Here is a 17257-nt window from a genome sequence, read left to right as displayed (position 1 = left end):
GGAAGACGAAGGAAAGGAAGCATAGAGAGAAGAGGGGAATGAAGGAGGAAATGAAGGAAGGACAGAAGGAAAGGAAAATGAAGGAAAAGAAAGGAAAGGAGGCATAGAAAGAAGAGGGGAAGGAAGGAGAAGAAGAAGGAAGGAAGGACAGAAGGAAAGGAAAAGGAAGGAAAAGAAAGGAAAGGAAGCACAGAAAGAAGAGGGGAAGGAAGGAGAAAAGTCAGGAAGGAAGGACAGAAGGAAAGGAAAAGGAAGGAAAAGAAAGGAGGCATAGAAAGAAGAGGGGAATGAAGGAGAAGAAGAAGGAAGGAAGGAGAGGAAGAAAGAAAAAGGAAGGAGAAGAAAGTAAAGGAAGAAGGGAGGAAAGAAAAAAAGAAAAAAAAGAAAAAAAACATCCATTACCACACCCAGGAAGGACCCAAAGGAAGGAAGGAAGGAAGGAAGGAAGGAAGGAAGAAAGAAAGAAAGGAAGGAAGGAAGGAAGGAAGGAAGGAAGGAAGGAAGGAAGGACAGAAAGAAGAAAGAGGAAGGAAAAGAGTAAAAAAGGAAAGGAAGGTGAAGGAAGAGTGGAGAAAAGGAAGGAAAGGGACATCAGAGGAAGGGCATTGTATAACACACACACACACACACACACACACACACACACACACACTTTCTTCTTCCCTTCCTCCCTTCTTCTTTTACCCTTTCTCTCCTTCCTTCTGTTCCTTCCTTTCTGGCAAGGGTCCGTTTGTACTTTGTGGAATGTTCCCTTCATTCTAAAGTAGTTTCATTCAGTATCTTTAATGTCTTATCAACATCAATTTTGCCAGAGCAGAGGGAGGGGTCAACTTTTGGGCATGTCTGGTGGGCATAATGCAGAGGGTAATTTGTCTGGTATTAACTATTCTGTACTCTCTGACATGTGTTTCAAGTGGTACCAATAATGTTTGATCCGGCCAAAAAATTTACGCCCTTTTTGAGTGTCTGGTAGGCCTAATGCAGCAGATACTATGTCTGGCACGAATCATTTTTTACCCAGTGTGATGTGTAAACTGCCCTGAAATACATTGTGTGTGTGTGTGTGGTACTTATCTATATTTGATCGAGCTGATTTTTTTGCCTCTTTTTTGGGGTCCCCAGGGGCCTAACGCAGCAGACGTCCAGTTCTTCGTATGCCCTACCATTCTCTACGTGACCCTGTACTCCACAATTGGTACCAAGTTCGTTTGACCAAATTGCTCCTTGCTGCCGGTCTATATCTTTTCCTTCTCCTGTCTTTCCTTCCCTCCCTTCCTTTCCTTTCCTTCCTTCCACTTCCATCCTTCTTTTTCTCCAACTTTTCTTCCTTTCCTTTCCTTTCTCTTTCTTTTTCCTGTCCTTTCCATCCTTCCCTTCTTTAACTTCTCTCTCACTCCCTCACCTTTCATTCCTTCCGCTCTTCCTCTCCATCCAGTTCCTCCGATCCTTCATTCCCCACACACACACACACACACACACTTACACACTTACACCTCCCCCCACACCCCCCACACACCCCACACAGACACACTCACCCTCCAGAACATGATGAAATATTGCAGGGTGGTGGCAGCGATGAAGAGGCAGTAGATGAGTGCGTAGCCGAGGAAGAGGATGAAGAACTTGTAGTTAGTGAATGAGACGCAGTTGTTGACCCAGGGGCAGTGGTGGTCCAGCTTGAGAACGCACACGCCGCACACCGAGCAGTGGTGGCAACGGTCCGGCTTGATCTGAACGCAGCGCTCGCAGTACCGGATCTCTGGGGTGCGGGAGAAGGGGTTTGAGACGGAAAGGAGGGATAGAATGGAGGATAGAAAGAAAAGAAAGGACTCTCTCTCTCTCTCTCTCTCTCTCTCTCTCTCTCTCTCTCTCTCTCTCTCTCTCTCTCTCTCTTTCATCCACTCCCTCCCTCGCTCTCTTTCATCCATTCCCTCCCTCCCTCTCTCTCTTTCTCACCCACTATTCTTTCCTCCCTCTCCTCTTCTTTACCTTCCTCCTCCACTCCCTCCATTCCTCCACGTCCCTTCCCCTATCATTCCCCCCTCCACCCCAACCACCCAATTCCACTTGCTGTCCTCCCTCACTCCCTCTTAATCTCTCTCCTTCCTTCCCTCCCTCCCTCTCTCTTATCCCCTCTCACTCCTTCCCTTCCGCCCTCCCTACCCCCTTCCTTCCTTCCCTACCCCCCCCCCACACTCACCCCCCATGATGGTTCTGTTGTAGATGGGCAGGTTCTGTTTCTGGGTGAAGCGCTCCAGCACATCTCTCCTCGCCTCCTCTGTCTCACTACCCTCGTAACGGTCAAGCTCCGAGGGCGGCAAGCGGAACTGTGGGTGATATAATAATAATAATAATAATAATAATAATAGTAGTAATGATAATAATAATAGTAATAAGATGGTTTGTTGTGGTGAAAAATTGTAGCATGAAGAGTTGAAAATACAGATGAAGTGTGTGTGTGTGTGTGTGTGTGTGTGTATGTGTGTGTGTGTGTTGTATGGAGTTAAATATATTCTCTCTCTCTCTCTCTCTCTCTCTCTCTCTCTCTCTCTCTCTCTCTCTCAATTTCACATCTCTATCCTTACCCTTCATCCCCCTCAACCCCCCCCACCCCTTCACCCCTACAAACACCCTCACCCCTCCTCACCTGCTTGGGAACGGTGCCTATGTCCGTGAAGATGGTCTGCCAGTAGGCCCAGAGGAACATGGTCAGCAGAATATGGTACACGATGAGGTAGAAACCTGAACCGCAAGGCAACGCAGCAGTAGAAGAAGGGAGGAAAATGACGTCGATTAGTGAGTGGAGGACGAAAGTGAGTGACGATGGCTTGATGGTGAATAGAAGATGAGTAATGGTTGTAGAAGATGGAAAATGATAAAGAGGGAGAGAAAAATGATGTGATAAAGAGGATGGTGAATAGAAGATGGAAAATGATAATGAGGGAGAGGAAAATGATGGTTGGTTAGTGAGTGAAGATGGCTTGATGGTGAATAGAAGATGAGTAATGGTTGTAGAAGATGGAAAATGATAATGAGGGAGAGGAAAATGATGGTTGGTTAGTGAGTGAAGATGGCTTGATGGTGAATAGAAGATGAGTAATGGTTGTAGAAGATGGAAAATGATAAAGAGGGAGAGGAAAATGAGGGGTCTGTTTGTGAGTGGTGGAGGATAGTGACGATGGTTTGATGAATAGAAGATGAGTAATGATTGTAGAAGATAGACAGAATAATGAATAGTAGAATAGATAGAATAATGATAGAAAGATAATGATAGTAAAATGAAGATAAAATAATAAAAAAAATGATGGCAGTTTAATGAATGGATGAGAACAGTAGGTAATTGATAGTAAGGTCAGTGAATGGAGGATAATAGTATTTAATGGAGATACTAGTGAAAGACGATAGTGTTGTGAATAGGAGATAATGAATGAAGATAAGATATAAGATGATAATGGGAGAGAAAGGAAGGAAGGAAAAGGACATACAAACAGATACACACAAATAAACATACATGAGAAAATAAAAAAGGAAGGAAAGGTGAAGGAGAAATGTTAGGGGAGGATGGAAGGAAGAATAGAAGGAAGAAAAGAAGGGAGGAAGAATAAGGAAAGACACAGAAAGGGAGAAAGGAAGAAAAGGATAAAGAGATTAAGGAAGAAAGAATAGGAAGAAGAACACAGATAAATCAACAAATACACAAATATATTAATAAACACATGAAATAGAGTAAACAAATATATTTTCTTATCTATGTAGGTGATCTCTGTATTCCTGAGTGATAGAGTTGATACGCTGCATGACTATAACAATGATAATAATAATAATAATAATAATAATAATAATAATAATAATAATAATAATAATAATAATAAGTAGTGAAATTAAGAATAAAAAGATGATGATGATGATGAAGGAGAAGAAGATGAATAAGTAAAAGAAAAGAAAGAAAGAAAGAACGAAGAAGAAAGAAAGAAAAAGAAAGAAAGGAAGAAGTAGATGAAGAAAAAGAAGAAAGAAGAAAAGAGGAAAAAGATGAAGAAGAAGAAAGTAAGAAGTAGAAGAAAGAAAAAGAAAGAAAGAAAGACAGAAAGGAAGGAAGAAGATGAAGAAGAAGAAAGGGAAAAAAAAAGAAGAAGAAAGAAAGAAAGAATGGTAGTAGTAGTAGTAGTAGTAGTAGTAGTAGTAGTAGTAGTAGTAGTAGTAGTAGTAGTAGTAGTAGTAGTAGTAGTAGTAGTAGTAGTAGTAGTAGTAGTAGTAGTAGTAGTAGTAGTAGTAGTAGTAGTAGTAGTAGAAGTAGTAGTAGTAGTAGTAGTAGAAGTAGTAGTAGTAGTAGTAGTAGTAGTAGTAGTATACTCACATTTTTCTACGATGTTTGTGATGGTAACTGTGGAGAGGGAGACAAGGGATGTTGTAATTCATCTGAGTGTTGGTATTTATCAGAAAGTTTGTATGTTAGTGATGTCAATATGGTACCAATCTCTCTCTCTCTCTCTCTCTCTCTCTCTCCACCCACACACACACACTGATTCTCCTTTCTCTAGTTTCACACACACACACACACACACACACACACACACAGTAAATTACAGAATATGGACAAAACATTACAATACCACCTCACACAAATAAATAAATAATAAAAAAAGTTACAAGTTACACACACACACACACACACACACACACACAGCAAATTACATAATATGGACAAAACATTACAATACCACCTCACACACAAAAAAAATTACAACACAAAAAATAAAAATAAAAATAAATAAATAAATAAACACACACACACACACACACACACACACACACACACACACACACGTACACAGGTTGAGCTGTAGGACATAGGCATAGTAGGACCACACCACCACCGTCACGATGAACAGCACCGGCAGCCACTTCGCCGCACGGAAACAGAATCGGCACGGGGCAGACAGACCACAGAACCGGGGCGCCATGGCTGCTGCGACGGCTGGCGGGGCTGCAGGCTCTGGGGCGCCGGAACACAGCTCTGGGGGCAGGGTGGGATGGGGTGAGGTGAGGGGGGGGGGGGGGTCAACAAGGCAGGGGTAAAGGGGGGAAACTGGATGGTAATTTTTAAACTTCTCTCAACCTTTTCTTGTATATTTATCTCCCTTCTTCTATCTCATAATAATAATAAGTAGTAGAATAAGAATAAAAAGATGATGACAAAGAAGAAGCTGAAAAAAGAAAGAAGAAAAAGAAAGAAAGAAGAAGGGGGGGGGGAGATTCACAGCACGGAAAATGGACTATCAAGATACAAGGTAAGAGATTGGAGGCAGTGTGTTGAAGAGGATATGGCAGCACTGGGCACTGGAGAGGCTGAGGCAAGGGACAGCAACAGTCTTAAAAAAAAGGTAAAAAAAAAAAATATATATACAGATTACCTTTCATTTAAAAAAGTGCGCTACGTCACCTCAACAAAAAACACAACAAAAAGGTTATATTGAGCGCCTGTAATTATAGCAATGATTACCGGTATTTCATGAAAGGTCAAGTCTGGTTCGCTATTTGTGGAGCTTATTGACTTTCTGAACTCAGCACCTTGTGTAGGGTGACTGTTTTGGGGGCGTGGCTCAGGGATAAAGACTGAGTGGATGCCCTTCCTGATGATACACAACTGCTTGATTTCATATTAGTCTTCATCAAGTGTGGCTGATGTGTCTTTTCTGACCCACTTTTCATGACATGGTTAATTGGTTTTGTTGATTTTTTTATATCCTGAGCCTGAGTTTGTAACATGTCGACTTAATTCTGTGAAAATCCAACAATTCTAACTATAGTCCAACCAAACTGTCGAGTCCATTTGGGCGTAGGCTCCCGCGGGTCCATTCCTCCCCTCTGCTCTGCCACACAGTCCCAACACCTATCCCTTCCTCTCATATATAAGGTAAAGGTAACACATGAGAGGAAAAAATAGGTGTTGGGACTGTGTGGCAGAGCAGAGGGGAGAAATGGACCCAAGGGAGTGTACGCCAAAACGGACTCGACAATTTGGTTGGACTATAACTCCATCCTAAAAATGGAAGTGAAAGTCAAACTAGCCACAAAACTGTTAACAAATACTCAAACTAACCACATAACTGCTAATAAATACTAATACCACGTTTAAAAAATCTGATAGCCTATATAACAATAACACTAAACCGTAGCACTGCAACAAAGACACACACATCAAACACTCGAGGCACTCACAGGAAGGCGTGTCCTTGGGGGCGGCTGCTGTGGCTGTGGTGAGGGCTGCGGCGGCGGCAGGAGTAGCGGTGAAGGTGGTGGTGGTGGGGGGAGGGCGGAGGGGATTAGCCTGTCTCATAGTCCCTCTGCGGTGGACAGGCGCTGGGGGGCCTGCGGGGGGGAAGGAAGGGATTGATGGATTGTGACTTGGATTTACTAGGTTGATTTAATTTTACCCATAGTTGTGAAGGTGGTACTGATTATCATTACCACTGGCATTTTCGTTAATCATCATCATCATCATTTCATTTAGCATCCGTTTTCAGTCTTCCTGAGCGGCTGGACGCTTTATGGCTCTCCTCCATTCTACTCTGTCTTCTGCCTGATGCTCATCCAATCCCATCAATGCCAAGATCAATGCCTTAATTCTGAACTACACAAAATTATATACAAGCAATAAAAATCATATAGGAAAAGAATAGGAGACCAAAGAAAACATGGAGGCAGTGTGTTGAAGAGGATCTGGTAGCACTGGGCACTGGAGAGGCTGAGGCAATGAACAGAAATAGTTGGAAGCGTATCATTGACCGTCTAACCTCAAAAGAAATTACGAACAGGAAAACCTGATGTTAAACAGAAGATGATGATGATGATGAGTCATGGCACCACAACTACAATGGTCATATAGCACTGAATACCATTAAATTTAGATGTGTGTGTTGATAAAAAGTTAAATGTCCACACTAAAAATTCCGTAAATAATAAAATGGTAAAGAAATGGGAAGAGAGACAGAAGAATCAAAGACAAGAATAGAAGATAAAAGAATATAAGAAGCAGGATAAAATAGAAGATTGGATGGAATATAGAAAAGGAAAAATAAAGATAGAAAATATACCACCGATGTGCATTCATATAGACCCAGCGCATAGATTAGACGTCTCCTTTCATCTCTGCGGCTCGATATATATCCTTGTATCATGGTTCAATATTTATAGTGTGTCTCTGGCAAGATATTATCCAGCTGCAGGGCGTTGCGGCATAATTTCAGAGCCAGGGGGCAGGTAAATAGACTGATATACAAAGCAGGGAGTCAGGGAGAAAGGGAGCTGGCATTCACATCACCCCATTTCCCCTGCTCCTCCCTGTCACTGCTCACCACACACCCTTCCTCCCCTGCCTCCCTTTCCCTTGCCACCCCTGAAGACGATGGAAGATATAAATAAAGACAGATATAGAGAAAGAGTTAAGGAGAGTTAAGGAGAAAGGGAGGCGGCCATCAAATCACCCCTTTCCCCTGTTTCTCCCTGTCACAGCTCACCGCACACCCTTCCTCCCTTACCTCATCCTTCCCCTGCCACCCCTGAAGATGATGGAAGATATAAATAAAGACAGATACTAAGAAAGAATTAAGGAGAGTTAAGGAGAAAGGGAGCTGGCATTCACATCACCCCATTTCCCCTGCTCCTCCCTGTCACAGCTCACCGCACACCCTTCCTCCCTTGCCTCCCCCTTCCCCTGCCACACCTAAAGACAATAAAAGATATAAATAAAGATAGATACAGGGAAAGGGAGCTGGCCTTCACATCCATCTATTTCCCCTGTAGAAGAGAAGAGAGGAAGAAGAATTGGAGATGACAAAAAGGAATAAAAGAGAGAAGCATAAAGGCGATGAAAATATAGGAGAAAAGATCAAGATGAAAAGGAATAGGAGAATAGAAAGAATAGATGAAAAGAATATAAGGGAAGAAGAGGAAGAACAGAAGACAAAAACGAATAGAAGTGGAAAACACTGTGGAGAACACTGGTATTACCAAGAGTGGAATACTGCTGTCAGTTGTGGTCCCCACACAAGATACAAGACATAGCTACACTAGAAGGCCCACAAAAAACACTTACGAACAAAATTCAGGGGTTACAACACCTAAGCTATTGGGGAAGGCTGAAATACCTCCACACATACTCCCTACAAAGAAGGGAAAGATACATAGTGATTTGTCTGGAAGATCCTGGAGGGAATAGTGCCCAATGTAGGTGTGGAGGTGAATGTTCATCTAAGAAGAGGAAGGTTGTGTTATGTGAAGGGCACTCAGGGAAACACCCAAAGAATCAAGACAATAACACACAACTCCTTCACACACAACGGTACCAGATTCTTTAACTGCTTGCCAAGAAGTTTGAGGGACCTAACAGGGTTACCAGTAGAGTCCTTCAAATATAAACTGGACAAGTGGCTCAGCAAGCTACCAGACATACTAGTGTTTCGACCATTAACTCTGAAAGAAATTGAAAATAGAAAAAACTATATTAGTACAACGATATGGAACAAAAGAAAAAAGAAAACTGAACAAAACTAAAAGACAACAATGCCAATCAACAACCCCAATCAACAAAAATCAAGAATCAAGAATAAGAAAAAAGTGGGAGCCATTACAAAGGCAATCCCACGCCCACTACTGGACTGGACTGGACCAGATGAACCACCCACACCAGGCTACCCAAGCTGCCTCCACAACACCCTGCCTCAAGTCATCCAGAGAGCAGGGGAAGGGGAAGCGCCTGGAATCAATGGAGGCCCACCTAAGCTGTACCAATAACAGGCAAAATCGACCAAAGTAAGAAAGAAGAAAAATAATATAAGGGAAAAGATGAAAAGAATAGAAGGGAATAAGAATAGATGAAACAGATAGAAGGGAAGAATGGAAAAGAAGAAAAATAGAAAACAAAACGAAATATTAGAGAAGAACAGAATGAAGAAAAGAGACGAAATAGCATAGAAGAGAGAAGAAATGAAGACGAAAAGGAATAGATAGATGATATAAAAACTGATATACAAGACACGGGGTAAAGGAAAGAGGGAAACGGACATAAATTCACCCCTTTCCCCCTTCGCCTCGTCACCCCTACAGACGATAAAAAGATAAAAATAAAGATAGATAATAGAGAAAGGGAAACGTCCTCCACACCACCCTATTTCCCCGTTTCTCCCTGTCACAGCCAACCGCACATCCTTCCTCCCTTACCTCCCCTTCCCCCTGCCACAAATCACCCTTCCCCGCCTTATAATTACCGGTAAATGCTGCAGTCTCCGCCCCCGACACGAAAATAAGTCCCTCGCTCTCCCTTTCTCAATGATGGAAGGAAAACAAATCCCTATAGACGATAGAAGGATGCTCGGCCTAAGAGGATCGGATTCTGTTACCTCCTGAGCGTTTATTGGCTTGGGAAGGCTGTATAACGACTCCCACTATTGATGATTCTTGCTTTATTTCTTCATTTCCATCCTGTATTTGTATTTTGTTTGCTCTTTAGGTCTGTTTTTGGTTTTATTATTCCTGTGTTCCATTTTGAAGTGCTCGGAAAAGAGGATCGGATTCTCTTGCTTCCTGAGGTCTATTGACGTGAGAAGCCTTTATAATGATCCCCATAATTGATTCTTGCTGTTTTATTGCGTTATTTCCTCCTTTTTTTGTTTTTTGTTTGCTCTTAAGGTCTGTTTTTGGTTTTATTATTCTTGTGTTCCATTTGGAAGTGCTCGACAAAGAGGATCGGATGCTAGTAGTTCTTGGAAGGCTCTGAAGGCGTTTTATGTCCTTTGTAGCCCCTTCCATATGTATTTCTTGTTCCATTTAGCCTTCTTTTTAAGTTTTCTTGCTTTTCTGGGCTTTTTCCTGATATTTTTCTTGATTTTCCTTACTTTTCTCCTGTTTTCCGTTCCCCCCGATGCTCACTTGTCTCCCCACCGCCATTGTTTACGTGGGGTCGTGATCTTTATGAGCCCAAGGTGGATTTCCTCAGACTATTATTGCCAATGCTCCTCTTATCAGCCCTTATCTATATCCGTTTCCGGCCCTTGAGAAATATCCCGATAAATTTGCCTACGTTTTATTGCCGATGCTTTTCCTCGCCTGCCTGTTATCAATAGGCTGAGCTTCCCATAGGCCTAAATAGTTACTAGGTTATTTTTTTTTTTTACCTTCTTAATCCCACTATTTCTATCTTAATTCAGAGCTACACAAAATTATATACAAGTAACGAACATCCTCTTCATCTATTTAAAAAGCTATATAGGCTGAGTTTTGCATAGGCCTAATTTTTTTTTTTTTACCTTCTTAATCCCACTATTGCTATCTTAATTCAGAGCTACACAAAATTATATACAAGTAACGAACATTCTCTTCACCTATTTAAAAAGCTATATAGGCTGAGTTTTGCATAGGCCTAATTTTTTTTTTTACCTTCTTAATCCCACTAGTGCTATCTTAATTCAGAGCTACACAAAATTATATACAAGTAACGAACATTCTCTTCACCTATTTAAAAAGCTATATAGGCTGAGTTTTGCATAGGCCTAAAGTTACGTTTTTCTTTTTCTTACCTTCTTAATCCCACTATTTCTATCTTAATTCAGAGCTACACAAAATTATATACAAGTAACGAACATCCTCTTCACCTACTTAAAAAGCTATATAGGCTGAGTTTTGCATAGGCCTAAAGTTACGTTTTTTTTTTCTTACCTTCTTAATCCCACTATTTCTATCTTAATTCAGAGCTACACAAAATTATATACAAGTAACGAACATTCTCTTCACCTATTTAAAAAGCTATATAGGCTGAGTTTTGCATAGGCCTATAGTTACGTTTTTTTTTTTTTTACCTTCTTAATCCCACTATTTCTATCTTAATTCAGAGCTACACAAAATTATATACAAGTAACGAACATATCTGCTCGATCTTCACCTATTCAAAAAGCTATATAGGCTGAGCTTTGCATAGGCCTAAATAGTGCTACTTCATCTTCATCTTCTTAATCCCACTATTGCTATCTTAATTCAGAGCTACACAAAATTATATACAAGTAACAAAGATCATATATGTTCTCCACCTATTTCAAAAGCTATATATGGAGCTTTGCATAGGCCTAAATAGTTACTAGGTTATTTTTTTCTCTTCTTAATCCCACTATTGCAATCTTAATTCAGAGCCACACAATATTATATACAAGTCACAAAGATCATATATGTTCTCCACCTATTTCAAAAGCTATATATGGAGCTTTGCATAGGCCTAAATATTGTTACTAGGTTATTTTTTTAATCTTCTTAATCCCACTATTGCCATCTTAATTCAGAGCTACACAAAATTATATACAAGTAATAAAGATCATATATGTTCACCTATTTCAAAAGCTATATATGGAGCTTTGCATAGGCCTAAATAGTTACTAGGTTATTTTTTTATCTTCTTAATCCCACTATTGCGCTCTTCACCTGTTTAAAAAAAGCTTTGCATAGGCCTAAATATTGTTACTAGGTTATTTTTTGTATCTTCTTAACTCTACTTCTATCATTTTCCTTAATTCAGAGCTACACAAAATTATATACAAGTAACAAACATCACATACGCTCTTCACCTATTTAAAAAAACTATATAGGCTTTGCTTTTAATAGGCCTAAATATTTTTGTTTCATCTTAACCCAACTATTGCTATCATTTTTCTTAATTCCGAGCTACACAAAATTATATACAAGTAACCATAAGATCATATATGCTCTTCACTTATTTCAAAAGCTATATAGGCTATAAAGTAACTATCGTATATGCTTTCCACATATCTCATTTGAAAGCTACATAACCATAGCCTACAGGACCTATAGTTATCATGTGTATGCAAACAAAACAGCCATGTTAGTACAAAAAATATTTACTTGCAGTGTCGGCATTCCATAAGCGTGAACATGGGCGGTGAGGGAGACACCAACACAGGACACCAAGGGTCATATTCTTAACCCAGTAGCAGCAACGGGACAAATTTGTGACTTTACCGTGTAGCAGCGATGGGCCAAATTTGTGGCTTTACCGTGTAGCAGCGCCGGGCCAAATTTGTGCCATGATATAAACCCCCCAAAATAGATGATGCATAAACTGATCACAAATGCATTGATATATATTAGGAAATGGTTTGTGTGAGTGATGATTTTTTCTCATCTTTCTCGCATAGAGGGACCATTAAGAAACATGATCCCCGCTGCTACTGGGTTAAACATTTCGGCATCCAAGCACACACATTTCACAAGGCTTTCATGGGAGTTGTGGGCATTTCCAGGGGTAGTTTAATGACCCCGGTGGTAGTTTGGCTCCTCTTATGTACCAAGAACATGAAAAAACACTCATTAGAAACCGATAAATCACCTTTTTGACCCTTGGAAATAGTTGATGTGGGAGGAGGCAGCATCTGAAAATGCCGACCCAAAAATCTTACATTGGTTCACTTTCTCATTTGGGAACACCGGAACATGCAAAGGAAAGTGTGCAGACGCGTCAATACTCAGGTCAATGGCACAGGCAGACACTTAAATGTTGCCCCTTAATACATACATGAACAACAAAATTAACAGAAGGATTAGTATGGAAAATAATGGATTAGTTTACAAAGGAAAGCAAAATAGTGTCATAAGTAAAACGGTTTTAACTGAATATTGAAGTTTACTTCTTTCAAAGGATTTTGTCTACCTTGCTGATGACACAGAAACACGCAAAAAAGACCTCATGTGATTTGTAAATTTCCGTGCCTAACAAAAGGTTCTCAACTTGCTCCAGGCCACAGTCCATCACACGAATATAAAGCTTGTGGACTCTCCCTTTGAGTGGAAATAAAATGTCCAACACTCAAATTGGTTAAAGATTAATTTCTTATTTACAGAATCAAATGGAAAATAATTAAAAGAGCACGCCACTTACAGTTGGCTTGATTCTTGTAAACAGAATTTTGAGATCACGTATATGTTGTAGAATTAATATTCTTCATTAAAATATGACCCATTCATTTATTGCTGAAAGTCCTGCGCACCGGCAAGGAATCAATCAGTCTTGGACCACCGGTTGAGAGCCACAGTTTGGGGTCCTTACAAAACACAGGTGTGTCTGCAGGTAGTTTTTCAAGGGGGTGCAGAGCCAATGTGTCTTAAGCCTGTACATATATACAACAAATTTCACATTTTCATTGGTTAACCACAAGGAAGGACACATACAGGTACCAATAACTGCAGCAACTTGTAAATGAGTGAACAGAAATATAACAGATTTTCAAGGAAGGCAGCTGCCCCCCCTCCACATGCCCCTGCAAACACAACTTGAATTTCCCAAGACAAATGGGTTACAGCAAGAGAACCACAAATAAAAATCTGACTAACACAAGTCAAGGTTTTCTTCAAAGGTTTAGTTCTTAACAAAGGCAAATACCATACAAGTTTACAAAGACAAATGGATGTTCTTTCTCTTGACAACCTTTACCCATGTTCATATAGTAAAAAAGTGTCTCTCTTGCTCTAATGTTTCTTAGGCCCATACTCTCAAACATTTTGGGGCTCACACACACATTTAACAAGACTTTCAAAGAGGTTGTTGCAAGTGTTTGTCCATGGGTAGTGTTATAAGCCTGGTGATAGTTTGACAAGGCTCCTGCACCACAAACATGAAAAAACACTCATGGGAACCCAACTAATCTTTGTGCCAACTGGAAATAAATGTTGTGAAGCCCAAAGGTGTCTGAGAATATCGTCCTTTTACTGTACAATCTCTGGCTCTGAACAATCAAGGTTTTGGACCCCAGACTTACAAAGGGCCACTTAAGGCGGCTTTACACCTGGCAATTCGTGACTGGCAATACAGGCGCGACGTGCTGCTGGCAGCATTTTTGGTCTGGGTTTGGGTCTGGGAGCTATTCTCGCGGCAAGTTCTGTGCAGCTGAGCGTGTCCGTCTTGTATTGCCGACTGGCGGCTGGGTAAACAACATGTCGGCAACAATAAAACAAGAAATGACAGATGCAGATAACAAGATTTGGAGCCGGGAGGCCGAGGTGGCATTGCTAGAGGAAGTAGGCAGCATCGACACTTGTGGGACCCACAAGATAAGCTCTACAAGAGGCAGAGTCTGCACAAAACAACTTTTGAGAGAGTGGCAGCAACATTGCGGGAAATGTTTATCTCTTTGTGAGATATCGAAGGAGGTAAGGAACGATTATTTTTGTGTATTATATAATCACACGATGTAATGCCTGGGGGTTGGGATGGCACGTTCCTCCCTTCTCCTTTGCCGTTAAATGCAACAATAAACAATCAATCAATCAATCAATACTACTTATGATAAAACTCATTTGTTTAAAAGTATTTCTACAATATTAGGCTAATGGACCAAACTCATTGTGGTTTTAAGATATGGTAGTAGCCTTTTGGGGTGTCTGGGATGAATTCATGCCCTTGCATTTACTAGCAGTTTACGTCTTGATGCTCCCGGCGGCTCCTCCCACGTGTGAACGTACTTGCTCCCGAGAGCACCCAGGCGGTCTAGCCGCTAGATCGTCGCGGGTGTATTGCCGGCCAGGAATTGCCAGGTGTAAAGCCGCCTTATAAGGGTCTTACATTTACAAAAGTCCCCCACACTTCCAAGGGCTCCCTACACTTGACACTGTTACAAAGGATACTGGAAAATGTCACAGCAATGTACGGACTCTGGCCCACAGGAGAGGCCGTAAGAGATGGAAGAGAAGGAAAAGGAGGAGGAGGAGGGATATGGAGATGAAAAAGTTGAGGAAGAAGATAGGGTGGAGAGGGAATGAAGATGGAGGAGGAGGAGAGTGAGGATAAAGAAGAGTAAGAAGAGAAAGAGAGGATAGAAAAGGAGAGAATGACAGAAGTGAAAAGAAGGAAAAAGTAATGGAAGATGATAATGAGAAGGGTGGGGATAAAGAGGAGTAAGAAGAGAGAGGAAGAGAGGATAGAAAAGGAGAGAATGACAGAGGTGAAAAGAAGGATATAGTAATGGAGGATAAGAATGAGGAGGAGGAGGAGGAGGGGGATAAACAAGTGTAAGAGGAGAAAGGAGAAGAGGACAAAAAGAAGATAGAAGAAGTGAAAATGAAGGAAAAAATAATGTAAAGAAGGAGGAGGAGGAGGAGGAGGTTGAAAGAGATGATAAAAAGGGAGAGAATGGAAGAAGTAACAAAATGAAAAAAAAAACTTGGAAGATGAAAGAAGATGGAAGAAGTGAAAAGAAATAACAAAATGAAAAAAAAAAACTTGGAAGATGAAAGAAGATGGAAGAAGTGAAAATGAATGAAAAAGTAACATAAAGGAGGAGGAGGAGGAGGAGGTTGAAAGAGATGATAAAAAAGGAGAAAATGGAAGAAGTAACAAAATGAAAAAAAAACTTGGAAGATGAAAGAAGATGGAAGAAGTGAAAATGAAGGAAAAAGTAACACAAAGGAGGAGGAGGAGAAGGAGAAAGATGATAAAAAATGAGAGCAAGGAAGTTAACAAAATGAAAAAAAAAAACTTAACCAGGAATATTAGAAGGATAACAATTTCATACATGGATTAGATTTATTTCTCACTCAACTCTAGCAAAGGTTTGGATTTTTAACCTGGTACCAGCCAAGGATTAAATACTATAAGGATAGCTCACTGAAACATCAATGACGTAATGACTGCAGTACGTCATCTGGTTCACTCTCACCCTGCCCTCACGGTATAAAATGTACTAGAAAACCCTTATTTATTCTTATTCATGGTCAGATTTTGCGCTTTTTTGATTGCTAAGGATAAGTAAATAAATTGGGCAGCTGTTGTGTTGGCTAATCGTATACAATAATATGAATAATGTGAGAAAAATGGTAAACAAGCTGCAGAAATATTGCTCTGTTTACCATCAATGCTTACGTTTTCTTTTATTGACATTAGTTTTCTACACCTTAATTTGCAGGGGTAACTAATCCTGTCATATATAAAGATTTTTTTTATTTATTTATTTTTTTTTTTTATACATACATATATATTGTATAATATTTACGCAAGTTTTTAAATGTTTGGACCTCACCTGCGCAGACTTCACCTTCACTTTATCTTTTCGTTTGCAGGCCAAAATCCACTTCTTCAAGGTGTGTTTGTCTCTAGGAAACCTAATGAGCTTAACACCTTGACGACTTTCTGCAGCTGAGCCACTGAAACACCCATATACACCACGACTCACCATTTTCACTGAGCACGCTCCAGTGAGAACACAGTGAAGTGAACCAGTTTGCCGCCCAGCACCATTTGTTTACATGTGTGCCGTCATCCGCGGTGCATTGTGGGTAAAACAAAAGCTAAGTGAGCTATCCTTATAGTATGTAATCCTTGGTAGCAGCGACGGGCCAAATTTGTGGCTTTACCGTGTAGCAGCGACGGGCCAAATTTGTGGCTTTACCGTGTAGCAGCGACGGGCCAAATTTGTGGCTTTACCGTGTAGCAGCGACGGGCCAAATTTGTGCCATGATATAAAGCCCCCCAATATAGATGATGCATTAACTGATCACAAATGTTTTGATATATATTTTGAAATGGTTTGTGTGAGTGATGATTTTTTCTCATTTTGACCATTAAGAAACATGATCCTCGCTGCTACCGGGTTAAAAGATGTGATCGCCTTTTACACAAGACAACATAAAAATCTCATAAAAACTTTCTCCTTTTGAACTAATGATAAAATTGAGACACACTTCAGCCACTCTGCACCAAAATAACTTAGCAATTTATTTTATTTTTCAATTTTTATTTTGTTTTCTCTCTTTCTTTGACTAATTTTATGTGCTATGAAAATGTTAAGCAAAATTATGAATGAGAATAAGGTGGATACTCTTGCACTAATATGATGGATAAGAATAAAGCTGCTACAAATGCTGATGATAATAATAATAATAATAATAATAATAATAATAATAATAATAATAATAATAATGCCAATAGTTGTAATGCAGAATCTTAGTTGTATGGGAAAATTATTTATACAAGAGAGAGAGAGAGAGAGAGAGAGAGAGAGAGAGAGAGAGAGAATAACAGAAAAGACAGATTATTGACATTCTCTCTCTCTCTCTCAACAATAAAGGGTTTTGTGTGAGTTTTGTGCAATAAGGATTTAGATGACAGTTCAAATATCTGAGAGAGAGAGAGAGAGAGAGAGAGAGAGAGAGAGAGAGAGAGAGAGAGAGAGAGAGAGAGAGAGAGAGAGAGAGAGACACATAA

At 40.3% G+C, this 17257-nt stretch overlaps 2 protein-coding genes and 1 long non-coding RNA gene across 12 annotated transcripts in view; 1 reads left to right on the top strand and 2 right to left on the bottom strand.

The window, feature by feature from the left end:
• The window catches only part of LOC126984693 (palmitoyltransferase ZDHHC20-B-like), a 40342-nt gene extending 30971 nt beyond the window's left edge, over positions 1-9371 (bottom strand). For all 9 annotated transcript variants that reach the window (XR_007737461.1, XR_007737460.1, XR_007737462.1 and 6 more), the window contains exons 1-7: positions 9270-9371; positions 6223-6372; positions 4832-5017; positions 4358-4384; positions 2648-2742; positions 2201-2327; positions 1536-1759 (exon numbers count right to left, since the gene is read on the bottom strand). Coding sequence is in view for 3 of the 9 variants with exons in the window: in XM_050838586.1 (XP_050694543.1) it covers positions 1536-1759; positions 2201-2327; positions 2648-2742; positions 4358-4384; positions 4832-4964 (606 nt within the window). In the remaining 6 variants the exon portion in view is untranslated. The remainder of the gene's footprint in view (positions 1-1535; positions 1760-2200; positions 2328-2647; positions 2743-4357; positions 4385-4831; positions 5018-6222; positions 6373-9269) is intronic.
• A 2516-nt stretch (positions 9372-11887) lies between these two features.
• On the bottom strand, positions 11888-15571 carry LOC126984689 (ATP synthase subunit a-like). The gene is made up of 2 exons (XM_050838583.1): positions 15278-15571; positions 11888-15217 (listed from the first exon to the last, which is right to left on the bottom strand). Exons 1-2 carry the CDS (start codon positions 15569-15571, stop codon positions 14606-14608), a joined length of 906 nt encoding a protein of 301 aa, XP_050694540.1. The 3' UTR covers positions 11888-14605.
• Positions 15021-17257, top strand: LOC126984691 (uncharacterized). 2 transcript variants are annotated; one of them, XR_007737454.1, is made up of 2 exons: positions 15021-15159; positions 15348-17257. It is a non-coding gene; the product is annotated as an uncharacterized LOC126984691 (long non-coding RNA). The 2 variants fall into 2 exon arrangements; XR_007737455.1 differs by having other exon boundaries at positions 15345-17257.

This window comes from Eriocheir sinensis, chromosome 57 (assembly GCF_024679095.1).
Source record: "Eriocheir sinensis breed Jianghai 21 chromosome 57, ASM2467909v1, whole genome shotgun sequence".
Taxonomy (NCBI): Eukaryota; Metazoa; Arthropoda; class Malacostraca; order Decapoda; family Varunidae; genus Eriocheir; species Eriocheir sinensis.
Note: the sequence above shows the minus strand (reverse complement) of the source record. Positions and strands in the feature narration are given on the sequence as shown.